Source organism: Gossypium arboreum, chromosome 6 (assembly GCF_025698485.1).
Source record: "Gossypium arboreum isolate Shixiya-1 chromosome 6, ASM2569848v2, whole genome shotgun sequence".
Lineage (NCBI taxonomy): Eukaryota > Viridiplantae > Streptophyta > Magnoliopsida > Malvales > Malvaceae > Gossypium > Gossypium arboreum.
Genome location: NC_069075.1, coordinates 110,727,598 through 110,745,671, shown reverse-complemented (window position 1 = coordinate 110,745,671; position 18,074 = coordinate 110,727,598). Strand labels below are relative to the sequence as shown.

The 18,074-nt window shown below is 31.5% G+C and overlaps 1 protein-coding gene and 1 pseudogene across 1 annotated transcript; one reads left to right on the top strand and one right to left on the bottom strand.

The window, feature by feature from the left end:
* Window positions 1–2,352: 2,352 nt before the first annotated feature.
* Window positions 2,353–4,967, top strand: LOC128293818 (delta(8)-fatty-acid desaturase 2-like; annotated as a pseudogene).
* A 2,055-nt stretch (window positions 4,968–7,022) lies between these two features.
* LOC108484242 (probable leucine-rich repeat receptor-like protein kinase At1g68400) lies at window positions 7,023–10,672 on the bottom strand. Its single transcript, XM_017787960.2, has 2 exons — window positions 8,848–10,672; window positions 7,023–7,887 (listed from the first exon to the last, which is right to left on the bottom strand). The coding sequence occupies exons 1-2, from the start codon at window positions 10,085–10,087 to the stop codon at window positions 7,223–7,225; spliced, it is 1,905 nt and encodes a 634-aa protein (XP_017643449.1). The 5' UTR covers window positions 10,088–10,672; the 3' UTR covers window positions 7,023–7,222.
* Between the last annotated feature and the right edge of the window lie 7,402 nt (window positions 10,673–18,074).

The window sequence follows — 18,074 nt, the reverse complement described above, 5'->3', positions numbered from 1 at the left end:
CCAATCAATCATCACATATCTATGATTTTACTTAAGTATAATCTCCATTTCATCATTTTAAAGCACAACATGTTAGCCGATTTTTCCCCTTAGCATCTAAGGCTCATGCATGCTCATTTGTTTGGCTCAACTTCACCTATCTTCCATTTTTCATCAAAAGAACATGAAACAACAACCATTTCCTTCATTTTAATTCATCACTAAATGCTCACAACACAACTAAAAACCAAAATATGCTTCAAGAGTTAAGGTAGAATCAAGAAGAACTCATGAACATCAAGATAGAAGCAAACTACCATGAACTTACCTTCAATTTTCTTCCCCAAGTGACTCAACATTCAAGAGCTTTCTCCTCTCTTTTCTCTTCTCTAACTTTAGGCTATGATGAACAAAGATGGACAAAACTTTGTTCTTTTCACCCCTTTTTCTTTTAATAAAATTTCATATTTCATCCATTTAATTCTTTAATACAAAAGACATGAAATGCCCATCATGGAACATTTACCTAAACCATTATCATGGAACATTTACCTAACCCATTATTATGAAACATTTACCTAACCCATTATCATGGAACATTTACCTAACCCATTATCATGGAACATTTACCTAACCCATTATCATGGAACAATTATCAATTTGTATCAATTTGTACCATAAATTATGAATATCAAGTGCACATTTTGTCTACAACAACATGATGGCTGGCCACTTCATGTAAAATGGGAGGTTTATCATTCAAATCCTCCTATTTTGCACTCCTATTTATTTGGCCACTTCAATTTAGCCTATAGCATTTTCAAACATTTTCACATAGGTTCTATTTCATAATTTCACCCCCTTTTTCTTATGGAACAAAAATTAACTAAAATTGTCGAGTTCTATCTTAAGCTTGGGCCTTCTAGAGGCCCACTAACATAATTAAACCTATGCCAACATTCACAGAATTCTTGAAAATTGGGGCGTTACATTTGTATTTGCAGACACTTGAAAATCCCTAAAAACGAAAGATGGAGAGTCTAAAATCTGAAGAAATCCCACCAACTTAGATGAAATAAACAAGGGAATCGAGAACCCGAATGAACAAAATTATCAAACCAGACAAAGATACTGAGAAAATTTCTTAGGAGGTAAATCCTTCAAAACAAAAAACGAAAAGTAAAAAAATAATCATAAGTTTTTTTTCTAATTATTGTGTTTTTTTTATTTAACAGCAACTAAAGGGGAAAAGAGAAAGAGAGAAGACGAAAGAAGATAGAAACAAAATGAAAAAAAAAATTTAAACAAATTTTTTTAGATGATGTCATTTGTGCTTATGTGGCATGCCACATAGGCTACTTTGTTGACCTATTGTTTGACTTATGGTCAACTCACATTTCCTGTTAAAATTAAGTTGATTTTTGGAAAAATCGTAATGTTGAAGGTGTCAATAAAAAAAAGGTTAAAGACTCAAACCCCAAAACCCATAAACATTTAGGGTATTTTTAACAATTATCCAAACTTTTATTCCCCTAAAAAATTTTACTTCCCCCTAAACCCCCAAAAAATTTTTCCTTTTACTTTCTCCCCAAAAACTTTTACTTTCCCTAAACCCTAATTGTTTTTCAAATTTATGTCCATTATTTATATTATTGAATTAAATTTCACATTTTGTACTATTTATATTATTGAATTGTTTAATCATGCTAAATCTTTATAAATTTATGTTAAAATTGAATTACTGATGATGCAATAAAATATTCGTGTTAAAAATTTCTGTTGGTATAAATTTCACATTTTTCCTTTTACCAACCCCAAGTCACCAACCACCTGGAATAACCTTAATTGTCTTGTTTCCCACTAAGAAATTTTCTAGTTCAAAAGCAATCGGACTAAGGTTAAAATCCAACATTTTCTCAAGTAGCCCACCACTTGCTTTTATTTTCAAAAAGAACCTGCCAAATTAAAAAGCTTTTCAATTTAATACACAAGTCTCCCGCATAACTTAAGACTTTAACAAGTCCAAGTGTGACAAGATCGAAACCAGTAAACTAACATGCTGATTAATTTTTGAAATTTCTAAGATTCCAACAAGTGTCATGTTTCTGGTTGGTACAAATTACTCTTGGTTTTGTATTAAATTTCTATTTACTTTCGATTTTGCTCCAAATTTAGCCATAACAAATTTAATTTGGATATTTGAGTGTACTTTGCTATTCTTGTTGATTAATTTGCATTTCGACCTAGCAGTTACTAAGAGTAGGATCTTTTCTACTTTTTTCTAAGGATTCACAAATAAAATAGATGTTGGCATTAGCAGATATAATACATACAACTACTAAGAGTAGGATCTTTGTGTTGGTGGGATAACGAAATGGTTGGATTGAACATAATTTAGGGCATTACCAAGTTAAGTCCACTAGGAAATTCAATAGATTTATTCATATCCTTACTGGGAATTGCCTTGCAGGGATCAACATTGGTTGGTAGAAATGGAACCACAATGCTTGTAATAGCCTTGATTTCAATCTAGATCTTTGAAGCTTTTTCATTCACTTACATCAAATTTCTGTGAAATGAATATGAATTTTGATTGTATTGTTAGGTTCTTGGTTAGTTACCAGCATTGGACATTTTCTATGTAATGTGCTTTGTTAGGATCAATCTAATCTATCTGTACAAGCTTCCATTTTTTTGTTATCTAAGAGAAAGGTACTACATAGGGATAGGGGTGAGAAAATTTTAGGGTTTATTGTGTTTTGGACATGATGCCAATTTCTTGTTTCTTACTTACCAAATTGGGTGGTAGTTAGCTAACTTTACTATAATTAGGATCCATCAAACATGTTCATTTCCCATCAAACGTTTAGGTCGGACCACCTAGCGGGAATGATTAGTTCGAGAAGCAAACCCATAAGACACCTAATGTATTGTGTTCAAATTGGATGGATTGATTCCATAGTGGTTTGCAATTCTAAATTGAACACTATTTATTTCCAAGGTTGCCTAAGTGCTATCTAGAGGTGATATAGGCTGGGTCAATCAGTCCGTAACAAAATTTTAGGCTCGTTTGATAGGCCCGACCCGAAAAATGGGCCTAAAATTTTTCCCAAGCCCGACCCAAGCCGCCCGTATTAAAAAAAATTTATATCATTTTTATATAAAAGTAAATTTAAAAAATATTATTGATAGAGGCTAAAAGTAACATGTTTTTAGCCTCATTCTTAATGCGTTTTTGGGTGATTATTCGATGTTAATGGTGAATTGTATGCTCCTAATCCTTTAAATTCGTGTTTTTATACTTAGGAGAGCATTTGGGAACAAAAGGAGCTAAAAATGAGCAAAAACTAGATAATTGGAGCAAGGTATAAGGGCCACATGGGTTTAGACTATTCCACATGGCCATGTGGCAGTCTGTGTCGATTTCATGATTTGCACTCTAAACCTGCGAAAAAACACGATTTTTAGGTTTTTCGGGCATTCTAAAAAGTATATATGACAAAAATATGAAGAGAGGAGAGAGCCGTCATAGAATACTTAAAAAAATAACTCGAAAAACACAATTGAAGTGGATTCTGAAGCAGATTTCCTTCAAAATTGAAGATTTCCTTTTGATTTCTTTGGAGATTATTTGAGTTTCTTTATTTCTTGTGGTTATTTTGTCTTTGGAATGTCTTTATTTGCAATCATGAACTAATTTTCTAAATACCTAGGAGAGATGAACCTTATGATGAATTTTGTCTTTTGATTTTTATTTTATGCAATAAATACTTAGATCTTGTTTTCAATAATGTGTGTTTAATTCTTGGTTTAATATTTCTAGATTATCTATCCATGTTTGATGTGCTTAAATCAAAGGAGGAATAGACCCTGTTTAAGAGTAGATCTAGGGTAATTGAGTGGAGTTACATGCAATCCTAGAAATAAGACAACGTAAATCTACCGAATTAGAATCAAATCTAATAGAGGAATTCATAGATCGAGTTAAAGCGATAATAGGAGTTTTAATTAGAAATAAATTTCAATTAATCAACCTAAAGTCAGTTGCTTTTAATTGAAGAGAGATATTAGCATAATTTAGGGATTTCTATGGATCAACATACTAAGTGAAAAAATTGCGTAATTTAGATTGATAATGACAGATGAAATCTAAATAAATTCTTTCCTGGGTTTTGTTTCACTTCTTAATTGTTTACTCGATTATTTTCCTGATTTGTTCTTTGTCGTATTCATTAGTTAATTTTAGTTTTAATTGATCACTCGAATTTATCTGTTAAATAATATAAATACGGTAATTACTAGTACATTTAGTCTCTTTGAAAATGATATCTTTGCTCACTATAGCTATACTATTAATTGATAGGTGCACTTGCCTTAGTTAGATTTGTAGTTGGTTTATGACTGCATCAATAATACATCAAGTACACTAAAAACATTGAAATAAATGTTTCTTAACAAATTGAAAATAAATTAAAAAAAAGCCTTCATACTTAAATAACACTAAAATATATGCAACTTAACAAGCAAATATCTCTAAAATAGTAGCAAAATTAACAATAAAACAAGAATTATATAATATTCAAAAAATAACAACAAAAAGTAGTAATATAATAGTAAAATAACAGCAAAACAGTGAAAAAATAACAGTAAAACAATGGAAAAACAATAGTATTAAAATCCGGCCTATTTAGATTTTTCACTCAAACTCATTTTTCGGATCTATATTTTTATCTAAACCCTTCCACTTTTTGAGTGAGCTCGACCCAACCTATGATCAGGTCTAACGCTGGAAATTTTCCCTATTGGTCAAATAACCATGCAATAAACACAATTTACCGTACAATATTACATCCTTTTGGGAGGCTAATGCAATGACAATTGGGACTCTTAGATCAGCTGCCTTGCAGGCTAGGGATCTCAACAACCTAGTTGCAAAGAACTTGGTGTGGGAAGCAATTAACACACATGCGGACATTGAAGAAATATGAAAAGCTTTGTAAGTTTTGTTGAAAATGCATACTGATTTGTGTGGAGCACTTGAGCTTGCCATGTCTGTGGCTCAACTCTTGTTGATTGGATTAGATCTTGAAAATGCATACTGATTTGTGCTCAAATGTGCAAGCAGAGCACAAAAGTCTGATGTAAAATATTGCATTTGATTTAGTGATTTTATTTGTTGGTATAGTTTTATGAGACCATATGGTTCTTTCCCTATGATTGTTTTAGCTTTTTGTAACTTTTGATGGTTTTTTAAGTAATTTTGGAATTTTAAGATGTGTCCCTTTTCTAGACCCTTTTGTTTGGATTTTTTTCTCTTATTAACACTATAACAATAAAAGAGTGAAAATGCTTTGATATGTCCCTTTATTATAGGGATGAGTTTAAATTAGTTGTTTTATTATTGAATAGATTAATTTAGTTTTTATAGTATTAAAATAACCAAATATGTCTAAATTTAATTAGAGTTAACTTTTTCTTCTTTTTTTTACAAAAGATTATTATTTATTTTTAACGAATTAATTTTTTAAAGTTTTTATGGTTGAACTACAAATGATTTTTTTTTTTTGTTTGGAGTTGAACTATAAATAACACATTTAATAATAAATATTAAATTAAAATTTAGTCTTCTCCTATCTTTTTACTACTAGTACAAGAATTAAATTGATCCATTTAATAATAAAAGATAAATTTGAATCAATCTTATAATAGAAGGACCTGACATATATTTTTATCCAAAAAGATGTAAAGCTATTCCCACCGTCAATGCTTGGATAGTGCTTTAATAATTCTTGAAACAGCTGTAATCTCACATGAAAATTTGGAGATGTTTAGGTTTACTTCCTTCTTTACTTGGAAATATATGGTCTCACATGAAAATTAGACCAAATGGTCCAATCTCTGGGCTTAGTTAAATATAGGTGTGGTCCATCTTGGGATAAAAAGCAAAAACTCCATTTTCAGCTAAGATAATATATTCTATATATAACAAGATTGATTTTAGTATCTCAATGCTATCTCAACTGACCAAAATACAACAAAACTAATAAAATCTTGAAATTAAAAAATTATTTGATGCAGTATTAAATGGATTAATGAAAATTTACAACTGCAGATGAAATATTACCATATGTCTTATGGAGTGACAAAACTTCACTTGCAACGGAGAGAATGATAACCCTTAAGAAAAAAAAAATTACCTTTAAAATTTATCTTTCCCAATTCTTCATTTGACTACAACTATTATTTATTAAATATTGAGTAAAGCGGTAAGATAGATTATATTCTTAAAAATAAAATATAAATTTAAATATCAGACATATTACAACTGTGAAACCGAAACATTAACCATAAAATAAAAATGAAAAAAGTAAATAGTAAACCAAGTAATTTAGGCATGCCACATGGCACGAAAAGAAGTTTGCTTAATATCAACACCCTACTCAATATAATCAAACTAGACTAGCATGCCTACATGACCAATCGGCTAACCACGTAAAAGATTCATATTGGTGAAGAATTGAAGCAGTGGACCAGTAGTTTTGGTCCACATCATATTGCGACTGGACCCAAAAGCCAGCCCATAAGGCATGCCAGAAGGCGACAACACCATGTGAAACTGTACCCCCTTTTTATTCTTTTTATTTATTTTCATCCATTTTCGCTGCTTCTCAAGTTATTCTCCAGTCTGCAACACTAGTATTTAAGGCAAAATTCATAAAATCAAATCCTAATAATTTTTCTTTATGTTGACGCTTGGGGAATTTGTTCCTTCAAACAGTTATAATAAATAGATTTTCATATAATATATGAAATTAGTTTGATTTTAATTATTTTTAAAAAATTAATATGTCAGTATCTGTGGGGATACCAAAAGGGAGGGTGGAAGGGGAAGAAGGGACACCATTCATTGCCTCCTACCACCTTACTATTGTTTTTTTCTTTTTTTTTTTAAATTGAGTATCTCACATTGTGGGCACAGTGTATTTGACTTAAATTTAAAATCTAGACAAATTCTTAAACGGAGAACCAAATCCTTACAATAATTTTTCATATATAAAATTTAAATTAAAAATATTGATTAGAAATATCAAATTCCTTATTACTTGATTCAATAAACATTGAATAAGTTAAAAATGCACTAACATTATATTCAATAAAATGCTTGTAAATTTACATAGAGAAAATCAAATTTCATCAGAATCTTTCACCCTAAAAAAGAATCCCTTATCAATACTTACATTACCTAATGGAGCCCAAGATTTCTTTCCGAATGAGAAGGTGAAGAATCAGATGAAAAGTCATTCAAAATAGAAACCATCCGATTCCCACCATTTCTCCTACCTTGACCTCTAATATCTTCAATCATCCCATGCACCACGCTCATCTTAGGCCTATCTTTAGGCAACGTAGCCACACATAGCAACGCCACTTGCATTAAACCCACCATCTCTCTTTCCATCACCTTATCCCCCAACATCTCAAAATCAAACACTTCCCACCCCCACTCTTCTTTCCCCACGCTTTGCACCCACCTCACCAAGCTCATCCCGCTCTCCCCGCTCGCTGTTTTCCCCGACAATATCTCCAACAATATCACTCCAAAACTATACACGTCGCATTTTTGAGTATATTTTTTAAGGCTGGTGTCGTCACCGTTGTTGAGCATCAGCTCCGGGGCTTTGTAGTCGTCGTTGGAGGAAGATGGGGAATGTAGAACTTGGTGAAGACCGGGCTCGGAAATGCGGGCATTGCCTTGTTGGTCGACTAGGATGTTTGATGTTGAAAGGTATCCATGGAAGATCTTGTCCTTTTTGTAACTATGGATAAATACTAGTCCTTGTGCTGCCTCCGAAGCTATCTTTAACCTCCTACTCCAACTCAATGGCGTCCTTCCCGGTCCTCTGTTTCCTGCCAATCACAAATTCAGACAAAAGGAGTAGATTAACATACTAAAACAATCCCTTATACATATACATTTTGTTCTAATGACTATTTATTTATTATTTTTATTTCATGAAATTTCCTTTTAGAAAATTTTGAACACGCAAGTTAAAAACCATTCTCAAAATTTAATTTTATTATTTCTTTTATTTTGATAAATTAAAATAGTTTTAATCACATATTAAATCTTTTAGGTATAATGACTTATTTAGCCCTTCAACTTTACAAAAAAAACTCTCTATTTAATTTTTTACCTCTTTTAACCTTTAAACTTGTGTTTTTTAGTTAAATCACCCCCAAAATAAACAGAAAAGACATAAATGTAAATTACTGCACGGATAACATATCCACGTGTATGTCACATAAACAAATACAACATTAATTTTTTTCATCCATTTTAAGTGATATGACAAAAAGTGCAAGTTCAACAACTAAATAAGACAAAAAATTAATTTGAGAGTTAAAATAAATTTTTATAAAGTTAGAGGACGAAATAGGTCATTAGACCAATATTTTATTACTAATAATTTATAGTATATCAAATTAAAACATGACGATTAATATTATAGTTTTATTTTAAGAACTGAATTGATAATCAAATAAACTAAATCATTAATTCTCGATTCAATTAATTAAATTATTTAATTTAACAATAATTAAAAATTAAAAAACCGATTACACAACTAATTTTTATTTGATCAATTAATTCGATTCTAATTAACTTATAATAGCAGCTAAATTTTTAATAAAAACAAAATTAATAAATTTCACATTATTCATTAAAAATAAAAATAAATTTAAATTTTTAATAATATATCATCATTTAATTCACCTAACCTAAGGTGTATAATTTAATACAGTATGAAATGTAGGTTTGTTTTGATATATTAGACAAAAACATAAAAATGCAATAAATGCAATACTAACCATGCAAGAGAGAATGTAAGCTTCCATTTGATAAAAACTCGTAAACCAATAGCAGCTCGTCCTTGGAATTATAATATGCTATGAGGCTCACAATATTAGCATGCCTCAGCTCACCCATTATTCTCAGCCACCCATCAACATCCCTCCTCCGTCTCCTCTGCCGTACCCTTTTCACAACCACCATCTCGCCGCCGTCCGTCACCACCTTGTAAGTGGTCCCCACATTCCCTTTGCCCAACAACTCAGCCGAAGACTTCAACAAATCACCCACTTTTCTAAAGCCCTTGCAACCTTCTAACATCACCAGTTCCTCCGCCTCTATCTCCACCTCTCTGGAGCCGCTCCGCCTTTGCAATTTGGTGGTGGACCCACTTTTTGTTTCCATTGCTTCCGTTTGGGTTCCATCGGAGAAACACTTGTACTTGTAGCAGCACCACGTGATGGTCACCAGTGCAGCCATAACCGCCACCACGTCGACAGCGACGATCATCAGCACCACCCCATTGCTTAGCCTCTTGCTTTGGGGATGACGAATCTTTTGTTTTATGGTCGCGGGAAGGGCCGTCCGATTGAAACAATCGGACTGCAGAGGTTGGCCGCAGAGGTCCTTGTTCCCTTCGAAGGAAGAGACCGGGAAACGAGACATCCAAGCCGGAATCTCGCCGGAGAGTTTGTTTTCCGAAACGTTAAAATCGGACATGGAAGAAAACGAGGCAATCGAGTTGAGGGGGCCAGTGAAGGAATTGGACTCGAGCCGAAGAGTCAACAAGAAAGGCAACTGAGTCAACTCGGTCATCGGGATTTCGCCATGGAAATTGTTGTGCGAAAGGTCAAGACGGTGGAGCCGCCGGAGAGTGGATATTCCGACAGGGAATGTTCCGGAGAAGAGGTTTTGACGGAGGTAAAGATGCCTTAAGTAAAGCCACGAAGACAAGTTAACGGCAGAGGAAGAGAAAAAGCGGTTATTCTTAAGGCTGAGGAGTCTTAGGTAAGAAAGGTGATGCAGTGAGTGAGTTGAACCAGAAAGGTTTAGGTTCTCAAGAACGAGTCGTGTAACTCGGTGAGTGGAAGGGTTACATGTGACGCCATACCAAGAATCAATGCAAGGATTAGATGAGTTAACCCATGAGGAAAGCGAGTTCGAAGGGTCGAAAACAGAGTCTTTGAAGGACAATAAAGCGTTAAAATCAACACTGCATTGACCCAAAGAGAAAAACAAGAAGTAAACCATGAACAACATTTGTATAGCTTTAGCCGTTTCTGTTGCTCTGTAACTTTTCCCGAGAAAAATGAGGAGGGAAAAAATCCAGGAGAGAATAAATAGGCGTTACAGAATGGGGAATTTGTGAGGCAAGTAGCCGTTGATATATGATGAGGAGAAGAAGAAGGTGACACGTGAGGAAGGAGCGTAGAACACGCGCGCGCTTGCAATAAAAACCAAACACGAGATTAGGTCAGGTTCGTGGTGATGCAATGAAGGGGCAGAGCATAGATGAAAAGGATTGCCCCGATTCTACACGCGTAATCTATACTTATAGACCATATTTGTTTTTACATAAAAATATTAAGAATCCAACACTGCTGAAATATATTGGGAAGAAATCAAGGACCCAAAAAATGAATTTAACCTAGTAAAATTCAAGCGCTCCAAAAACCAATTCCATAGTGGGGGATTAAGACTTGTTTGTAAATAATAGGAACTGCCAGAGGATTCCAGCAATTGCTGAAATAGACAACCTTATCCCTCACTTTCTCTAAGCACCACCAGAGCCTCGGATAATATATGTATATAGTTTTTTAATCTAAGTTCTACTATGGAAGGTCCCTTTTTTCATTTTCTGGATTTGAGTTGGGCATGAGTCGGCTCGCCTGAAATATAGGAGGGTTTGGATAAAAATATAAGCTTAAAAATGGGTTTAGGCAAAAAAAATAAGTCCCATTTAGGGTAAGGCATTTTTAGCCGGGCCCGGCCCAGATTCACTACATGACAAAAAATCTTTTTTTTTTTTAATATTATTTTCTTATTATTTTCTCCTTATTTTACTATTATTTTACTATTATGTTATTCTTATTTTGTTGTTATTATTTGAATATTGTATAAAACTTATTTTATTATTAATTTTCTTTATTTTAAAGACATTTTTAATTTTGTTATTATTTTAGAAACATTTGCTTGTTAAGTTGCATTTATTTTAGTGTTATTTAAGTATATATGTTTTTTAAAATTTATTTTCAATTTGTTGAGAAATATCTATTTGATGTTTTTAGTATTTTTGATGGTTTATATATATTTTAAAATTATATAAAAAAATAATATAAAAATTAATATGGACGGGCCGGGTCGGGCTCGAGTTTTAATATTTTTATTTGGGTCGGGTTTGAGCAAAATTTTGGGCCCATTTTTTGAGCCAGACCGAGCTCGAGCCTAACAAACGGACCTAAATTTTTAGTTGGGCCTGACCCGGCCCATGCACACTTCTAAGTTCTAGCGTGTATGCAGAATTATATCAGCCGTAAAAATATTTGTTGACTAAGAGAGTTTTGTTATCATCCAAATAATAGGATGAGTTTGGATATCAATGAAAATATAATTATTAAAATAGTAGGTTTTTGTAATTATAAATTTTTGGAATAATGATTTATTCAGTTTTTTAATTTTATAAAAAAATAATTTTATATTTTCTTTAATTTTTAAATGTTTATTATTTATCAAATTATCTCAAAATTGATGAAAATGTTAACTCGACAATCCACGTGGATTTCATCCATGTCAACAATCAATTAATTTTTAAAATTTTAAAATTTAAAAATATAATTATTTTAAAAAATTAAAATTATTTAAACAAGTATAAAAAGTATAATTTTTTAAAAAATTAATTAATTGTTACATCGACTCTTGAACGCCAATGTGGATACCACATCGGAAAGTTATCATTTATTTTTTGGTGATTTGACAAGTAATGCAAATTCAAGGACTAGAACAGTGAAAATTAAATAGAAAGCTAAAATGATTTTTGTGTAAAGTTGTAGAACCAAATAAGTTATTATGCCTAAATTATTTTAAATCTTTAAACATGTTTGACTCATGAGAATCTAATTACATTGTAACTCCTTTATCTCATGTTGGTATTATAAATTATAATTTCACAACTACATATTTTTAAAATTATTAAAAAGCTGTTATAAAATAAAGAGAGATGGAGATAATAAAGAACAAAGAAAATATTAAAGTAATAGAGAATGTACTTTATTGATCAAAAGAGATGATTACAATGCTTCATCAAAGTCTCTATTTATAGGCATAAGAAGTATAATAGAAGTAGAGATCTATTCTAATAACTATTAGAATTTAAAGTATATTAAAACTTTATCTTGATCATGATGGACATCCACTTAATAAGATATTCATAATACTCCCTCATAGAAGTAGAGATCTATTCTAGTAACTATTAGAATTTAAAGTACATTAAAACTTTATCTTGACTATGATGGACATCCACTTAATAAGATATTCATAACACTCCCCCTTGGATGTCCATTGATAGATAATGTGTCTCGTTAAAACCTTATTAAGAAAAACCCTATAAGATAAAAACCTAATGAAGGAAAAAGAGTACACAATCTATAATACGCATAATATGCTGCCTCATTAAAAACCTTACCAGGAAAATCCAATAGGACAAAGCATTGATTAAGGGAAAAAGAGTGCAACGCGTATTTACTCCCCCTCATGAAAACATCACATATTTTCTCATATTCTACATATTCAATCTTAAATACTAGTTTTTACCATTCTTTTAAAAGTCACGAGTGAGAAAAATTTGAAAAAATATATTTTGATCTTTTCAGGAGATTAAAAAATAATCATAATAAACTTTAATCATGCTTTTTTTTATAAAAACACAAATAAGTATTTTGGATCATTTTATAATCCTTCTTCAACTACTATTCACTAAGTCGAATTTACCACATATGTTTAAATTATTTCAATTCATATAAATGAATAATTTCTCGAGAATTTTAATAAGCTTCTAGCATCCTAAATCCTTTAAGGGTGTTAATATAAACTTTACTATATAGCGATTCATAAAAAGTTGTAACAACAACCATTAGACGCAAGTTAAATCTTTTATGAATTGTCAATTTAATACTATATCTAAAGGTTATTGCATCCACTACAAAAGAATATTATATCTTTTCATAATCAATGCCAGGACTTAGCGAAAAACTTTATATTTTATTTTGCTTTTGCAAAACTACTTCAATTGCACCATCACTGGCTTTATACCTTTAGATATTTGTACTACTGGTCCAAAAACTCCACGAATTTAATTGTACTTGAGTTGCGTCTTTCTATTTTGATCAATTTATTCCATATTTATATTTCTCAATAGATTTATTTAAGATCTTCTTTTTATTTCATTATTTCAATAATAATATTGCATGCAAAATCATTGTCGACCACTTTAATTATTTGGTTCTACATTTTTTCGAATTGACATAACTTATCGAGATCTCTTATTTTCATTTTTTTAAAATCTAGTTTCAGGTACCTGAATCTCTTTTGGAGTTTTACTTATAAGTTATGTCTTAGGTCTCTTCTGGAGCACTCGCTTCCACTACATGACCATGTAGAAGAATTTTCATCTTTGGAACTGATCAATCTATTATTTATTCTAACTGATTGTCCTATTGGAATGCTAGTTCCAATTAAAATATTAACTTAGTTATTCTCATTAATTTTGTAAATACATCTGATAGTTAACTTGTAATGAGTTATAATTGTTGAGCTTCTAGTTCAAATTACTCTCCCCCTAACTCATTACAAGTTATTATTTCTCTCCCCCTAATATCAAGAAACTATCGAATCAAAATTGTAATCACAAATCATGTCATAATTGAATCTCAAATACATTCAAAACATCTAATAATACATATTCCCAACTTTCTTTAAAGATTCACTCATATTTGTGGGTTGTGGTGGAGCAATTAGAACATATACACATACAAAAAAATTCAAATATGAGAAATATTTAGATTTTGATCAAAAACCAATTGTAATGGAAAGTATCTATAACTTATTGGCTTGATGCGTACAACACGTAAATCAATATAATCTCATGTTGAAATAGAAAGTTTAGTTCTCATAAGTAATGGTTTAAACATTAATTAGAGGTGTTTAATCAATAATTTCTCTAAACCATTATGCACAAACTTTTACAAAAGTTTTTCAAACTCAATCAATAAAAGACTGAGATATAAACTCATCAGTATTAGCAAGATGAATTGTCTTTATTGCATGATTTGAAATTAATTATTTAAACAAGCAATCTTGCAAATGACAGGTTGCAAGTTGATAATACATACCTGTTTATTTTGTAGATGCATCTACAAAAATCATATAAAACCATCGACATGGTGGATGAATGGGCCTATATTCATTTTAGAAATGCAAGACATTAAATCTCAACTTTAGCTAGTGAGTTTCTAATAACCAAATTTTATTGAGAACAAGCAACAAATGAAAATTCTTTAAATTAAAGAATCTTCTAGTTTTTTAATAGATGTCTATATGAATTCTCAATTAATTTTTGCATCATATACTATCCAGGATGGTCTAACTGGTTACGCCAAGTAGTAAACACATTTGTATTAGTAAACTTATGGTTTACTTTAACATGTGTTTCAATTATAGTAAATTGTAACAAATTGATAATTTTATTATCATTCCTTTTAATTTTTATCCACATATAAGTACTATTGTGACATTTACTACTGGAAATGTCTAAATCAATATGAAGTCTATAATGCCACCAAGTCAATAAATATATTTTTCAAATAATTATATGCAGTATTTGCTTCAAAGAATATGCCAAAATCTTCAAATGCCCAAAAATCTATTAGTAGCAAACTTTGAGAGTGGATCTTATTTTTCAAGTGTACAATAGGTACATAACTAATGACTTTTCATAAATAAGTTTTTTTTCTTGCAAGTTCTCATTAGCAATATTTTACCATATAATTTTAATTGATAACTTATTCTGAATATTGTAGAGTTATACCCACAGTTTAAAAAAAATTTCAACTTTAGGTCACTGCAGCAAAATAGGTTTTTAGTGGCGTTTTTTTGCCCTATAGCGGCTTTTTTATAAGCGCCGCAAAAAATGCCGCTATAGATAACACCGCTAAAATTTGAAAAAACGTCGTTAAAGAACATGACCTTTAGCGGTGCTTTCCCCAAAAACGCCATTACCTATGGCAGCCTTGGAAACCTTGAGCTCTCCCTTAAGCTCATTGATCATTTCGAGCTCCCCTTTAAGCTCATTGATCTTCTCTTTCAAAGCTGTTACCATAGCCTTGAGAGCATCATCCTTCCTATCCAGCTTATTTTCCGAGGAACCGATAGTATCCTACACATATTCCTTGAGTTGCTCCTGCATAGTCCGCAACCCATCAATGAGTCTATCATCGACATCGCAAATCCTCTCCTTGACATCCTCCATAGACTCCTCGAGAGTGACGACTCGATCCTCCAAAGTTGACAACAAGTCCCTTAATCAACTTGCTTTTCTGGCCCTTCCTCGGGTCTCCATTGGCTCATTCTAACTAACAACTTCTTTCGACATCCCAACAATGCCTTTGAACCAACAGCTCGGATACCACTTTTCACGGGGCTAGACCTTTTGTCTCGCAATCCGTGCGGCCTTAGGCGATTTGCTCGTCTAAACTCGCCCAAGTCATCCTTTACTCGAATGAGGATTCCTTAAGAACTCCTTCAAGGCACCAACTCGTATAGCGGAAGCAAACTTATGCCAAAAGAAGCTTATAAGAACAACAGAAAGCCACAGAAAAGATCGCACACAAGATGTTTGAGTAAATGCTCTCAGAACTCTATTACTTTTAAGAATTCTCAAATACAGTGGATGATTTACAAGTGAGGGGGAGGCTCTCTATTTATACTTGAGCTCCCCCAAAATTGACGGACAAGATACATTCACATCGACGGACGAGATTAACCATATCCCATGATTTAAGGGATTTACAAGATATTTCCATATCAAATCCTATCTAATCTTACAAGATATGATTCTCTCTATCTTTAAGATTAGTTACCATAGTTGCCTAAGTTTCCATATCTTCGCTATCGGGCCAACCAGGCTTCAATCTGACAGGCTTCTCCATCAGTTCCTTGAATCGGGCCAGTTCTCGTGGGCTAAATGATCCCCATCTTATCGACAGACCTCCATGGGGCGCATCTTGGGCTCAAGAACATGACCTTTAGCGGCGATTTTCCCACAAACGCCATTAAAGAACATGACCTTTAGTAGCGCTTTTCAAAAAACGCGCTAAAGAGCATAACCTTTAACGACGCTTTTCCCACAAACGCCGCTAAAGAACATGACCTTTAATAAGAAAAATATTTATTTCTATGATAAATATTTTATTTTATTTTATTTTTGAAATTTGAACGTCAAACTATATATTTTTAAGGATAAATAAAACAAATACTATTTAGATTAAATTTTTATAAAAATTTTAACTTTAAAACTAAATATAAAAATTGATGAATTTATATTTAGAATTTAAACTAATAAATTAATAACACAATTAAAATCCAAAAGTTAGAACTCAAGTTATCTTAAATATTAAAATAAAAATAAAATATAGAATCAAAACTAAAATAAATAATAAAATTAGATTAAATCTAAAAATATAAATAAAATACAGCAAGCCATTTACTAAAAGCAAGTCCAAATACAGCATCTTGTTTGCGAACCTAAACAACATTGAAGATTGGAAATTTGGTCTTTTATAAAAGACAAATTGCTAAGTTTTGAACTAAGAATTCTAATATCTCAGAGGACAATGCAAAGTTTAAAGCTTCATAAACTACACTCTCATCAGGACAAGATGCCAATGAACCTACAAACAGAGGGGAAAAAATATTATAGATTTGAATAATCTGCAAGTGTCTAAAGGATTTTTGTACACTGCTCTAGTCTATTAATGTAGAAGTCGTTGGAAAGGCTGTACATAATATGTACCTACAACATACAAAATAATGTAACGTGAAACCCAAATCCGTTAACTACAAAATTGCAGGAAAATAGAGAACAGCTTAATATTTCGGTTAATTTGGTTGGTTTTCGTTAACGAAACAAAATTAACCTTAAAAAAATATCAGAACAAATCAAAATCTAGAAGCACAATACAATAAAGATATAAAAGTTCAAAATTAATCACCATCAGATGTTAAATTAAAAAATACTAAAAGTTCAAAACAAATAAAATGAAGGTATAAAAACTTAACAGGACTAATCCTAACTAATAACCAAAATAACATTCAAATATCAAATTTTCTTAAAATCTCTTACATTAACCAAACTGAATTTTTATGGTTAACCAACAAACCGAATTTGGTCGGTTAATTCAGCTAAAAACAAAAGAATATTAGCAACAAATTATAAATTGAATTTCAGGACCATGTCAAATTTTCATAGAAAACTTCTAGTCAATAAAAATTTTGAGAAAGCAGTTTAAAAACTCCAACACTCAAATAAACTACATATGAAAACTACATACAAATTGTTTAAGATAAGGATTGATGTATCAGTATCTTAACCTCAGTTTTCTTCAAGTAACCAAGTTACATACACTTAACACCTCAAACAGATTATGAAGGTATAACCTTGTAATGACTTACCTTGATTGCAGCACCAAAACATGACTCAGTGGTTGTACTACTCTGAAACATTGTTGGGATATTTTCAAGCAATAGTTCTAAATGCTGGCGGCACTGAATCCTCGGAACAAAAAAACAAAGTCAATACAAAATACTCGAGAGGCCTTAAATATGACATCATAGTAAATTAATAATTAAGAAACTCCAACTGGTATAAGAAAAAATTCTCATATATTAAGAACTGGACTCAGAAAGCTGGATGATAACATTTGTTTCAAGAGGGCATAGATGTCTTGTTTGTCAAGAACGATAAGCATCAATGGCTGCAAAATTTAAGACATCAAAATCAGCTAACATTTTCAAGATGTTATTCAGTAGATAAAATCAAAGAAAAAGATCATTTAAAAATTAAATGCAAAGAGCTTTTAGTGATCAATAAAATTTGGAAATGGACACAATGCATTCCTGATATATTGAAAATAAAATCTCGATTTCCAGAGACAGAAACAGCTAAAAGAGGAAGATGGACCAAGTGAAATGGTCT

Coding starts and splice junctions, on each gene's coding strand:
- LOC108484242 (XM_017787960.2), bottom strand. CDS start 10,087: ATGTTGTTCATGGTTTACTTCTTGTTTTTCTCTTTGGGTCAATGCAGT. Junction 7,888..8,847: donor CTTACATTCTCTCTTGCATG/GTTAGTATTGCA, acceptor TGTGATTGGCAG/GAAACAGAGGACCGGGAAGG.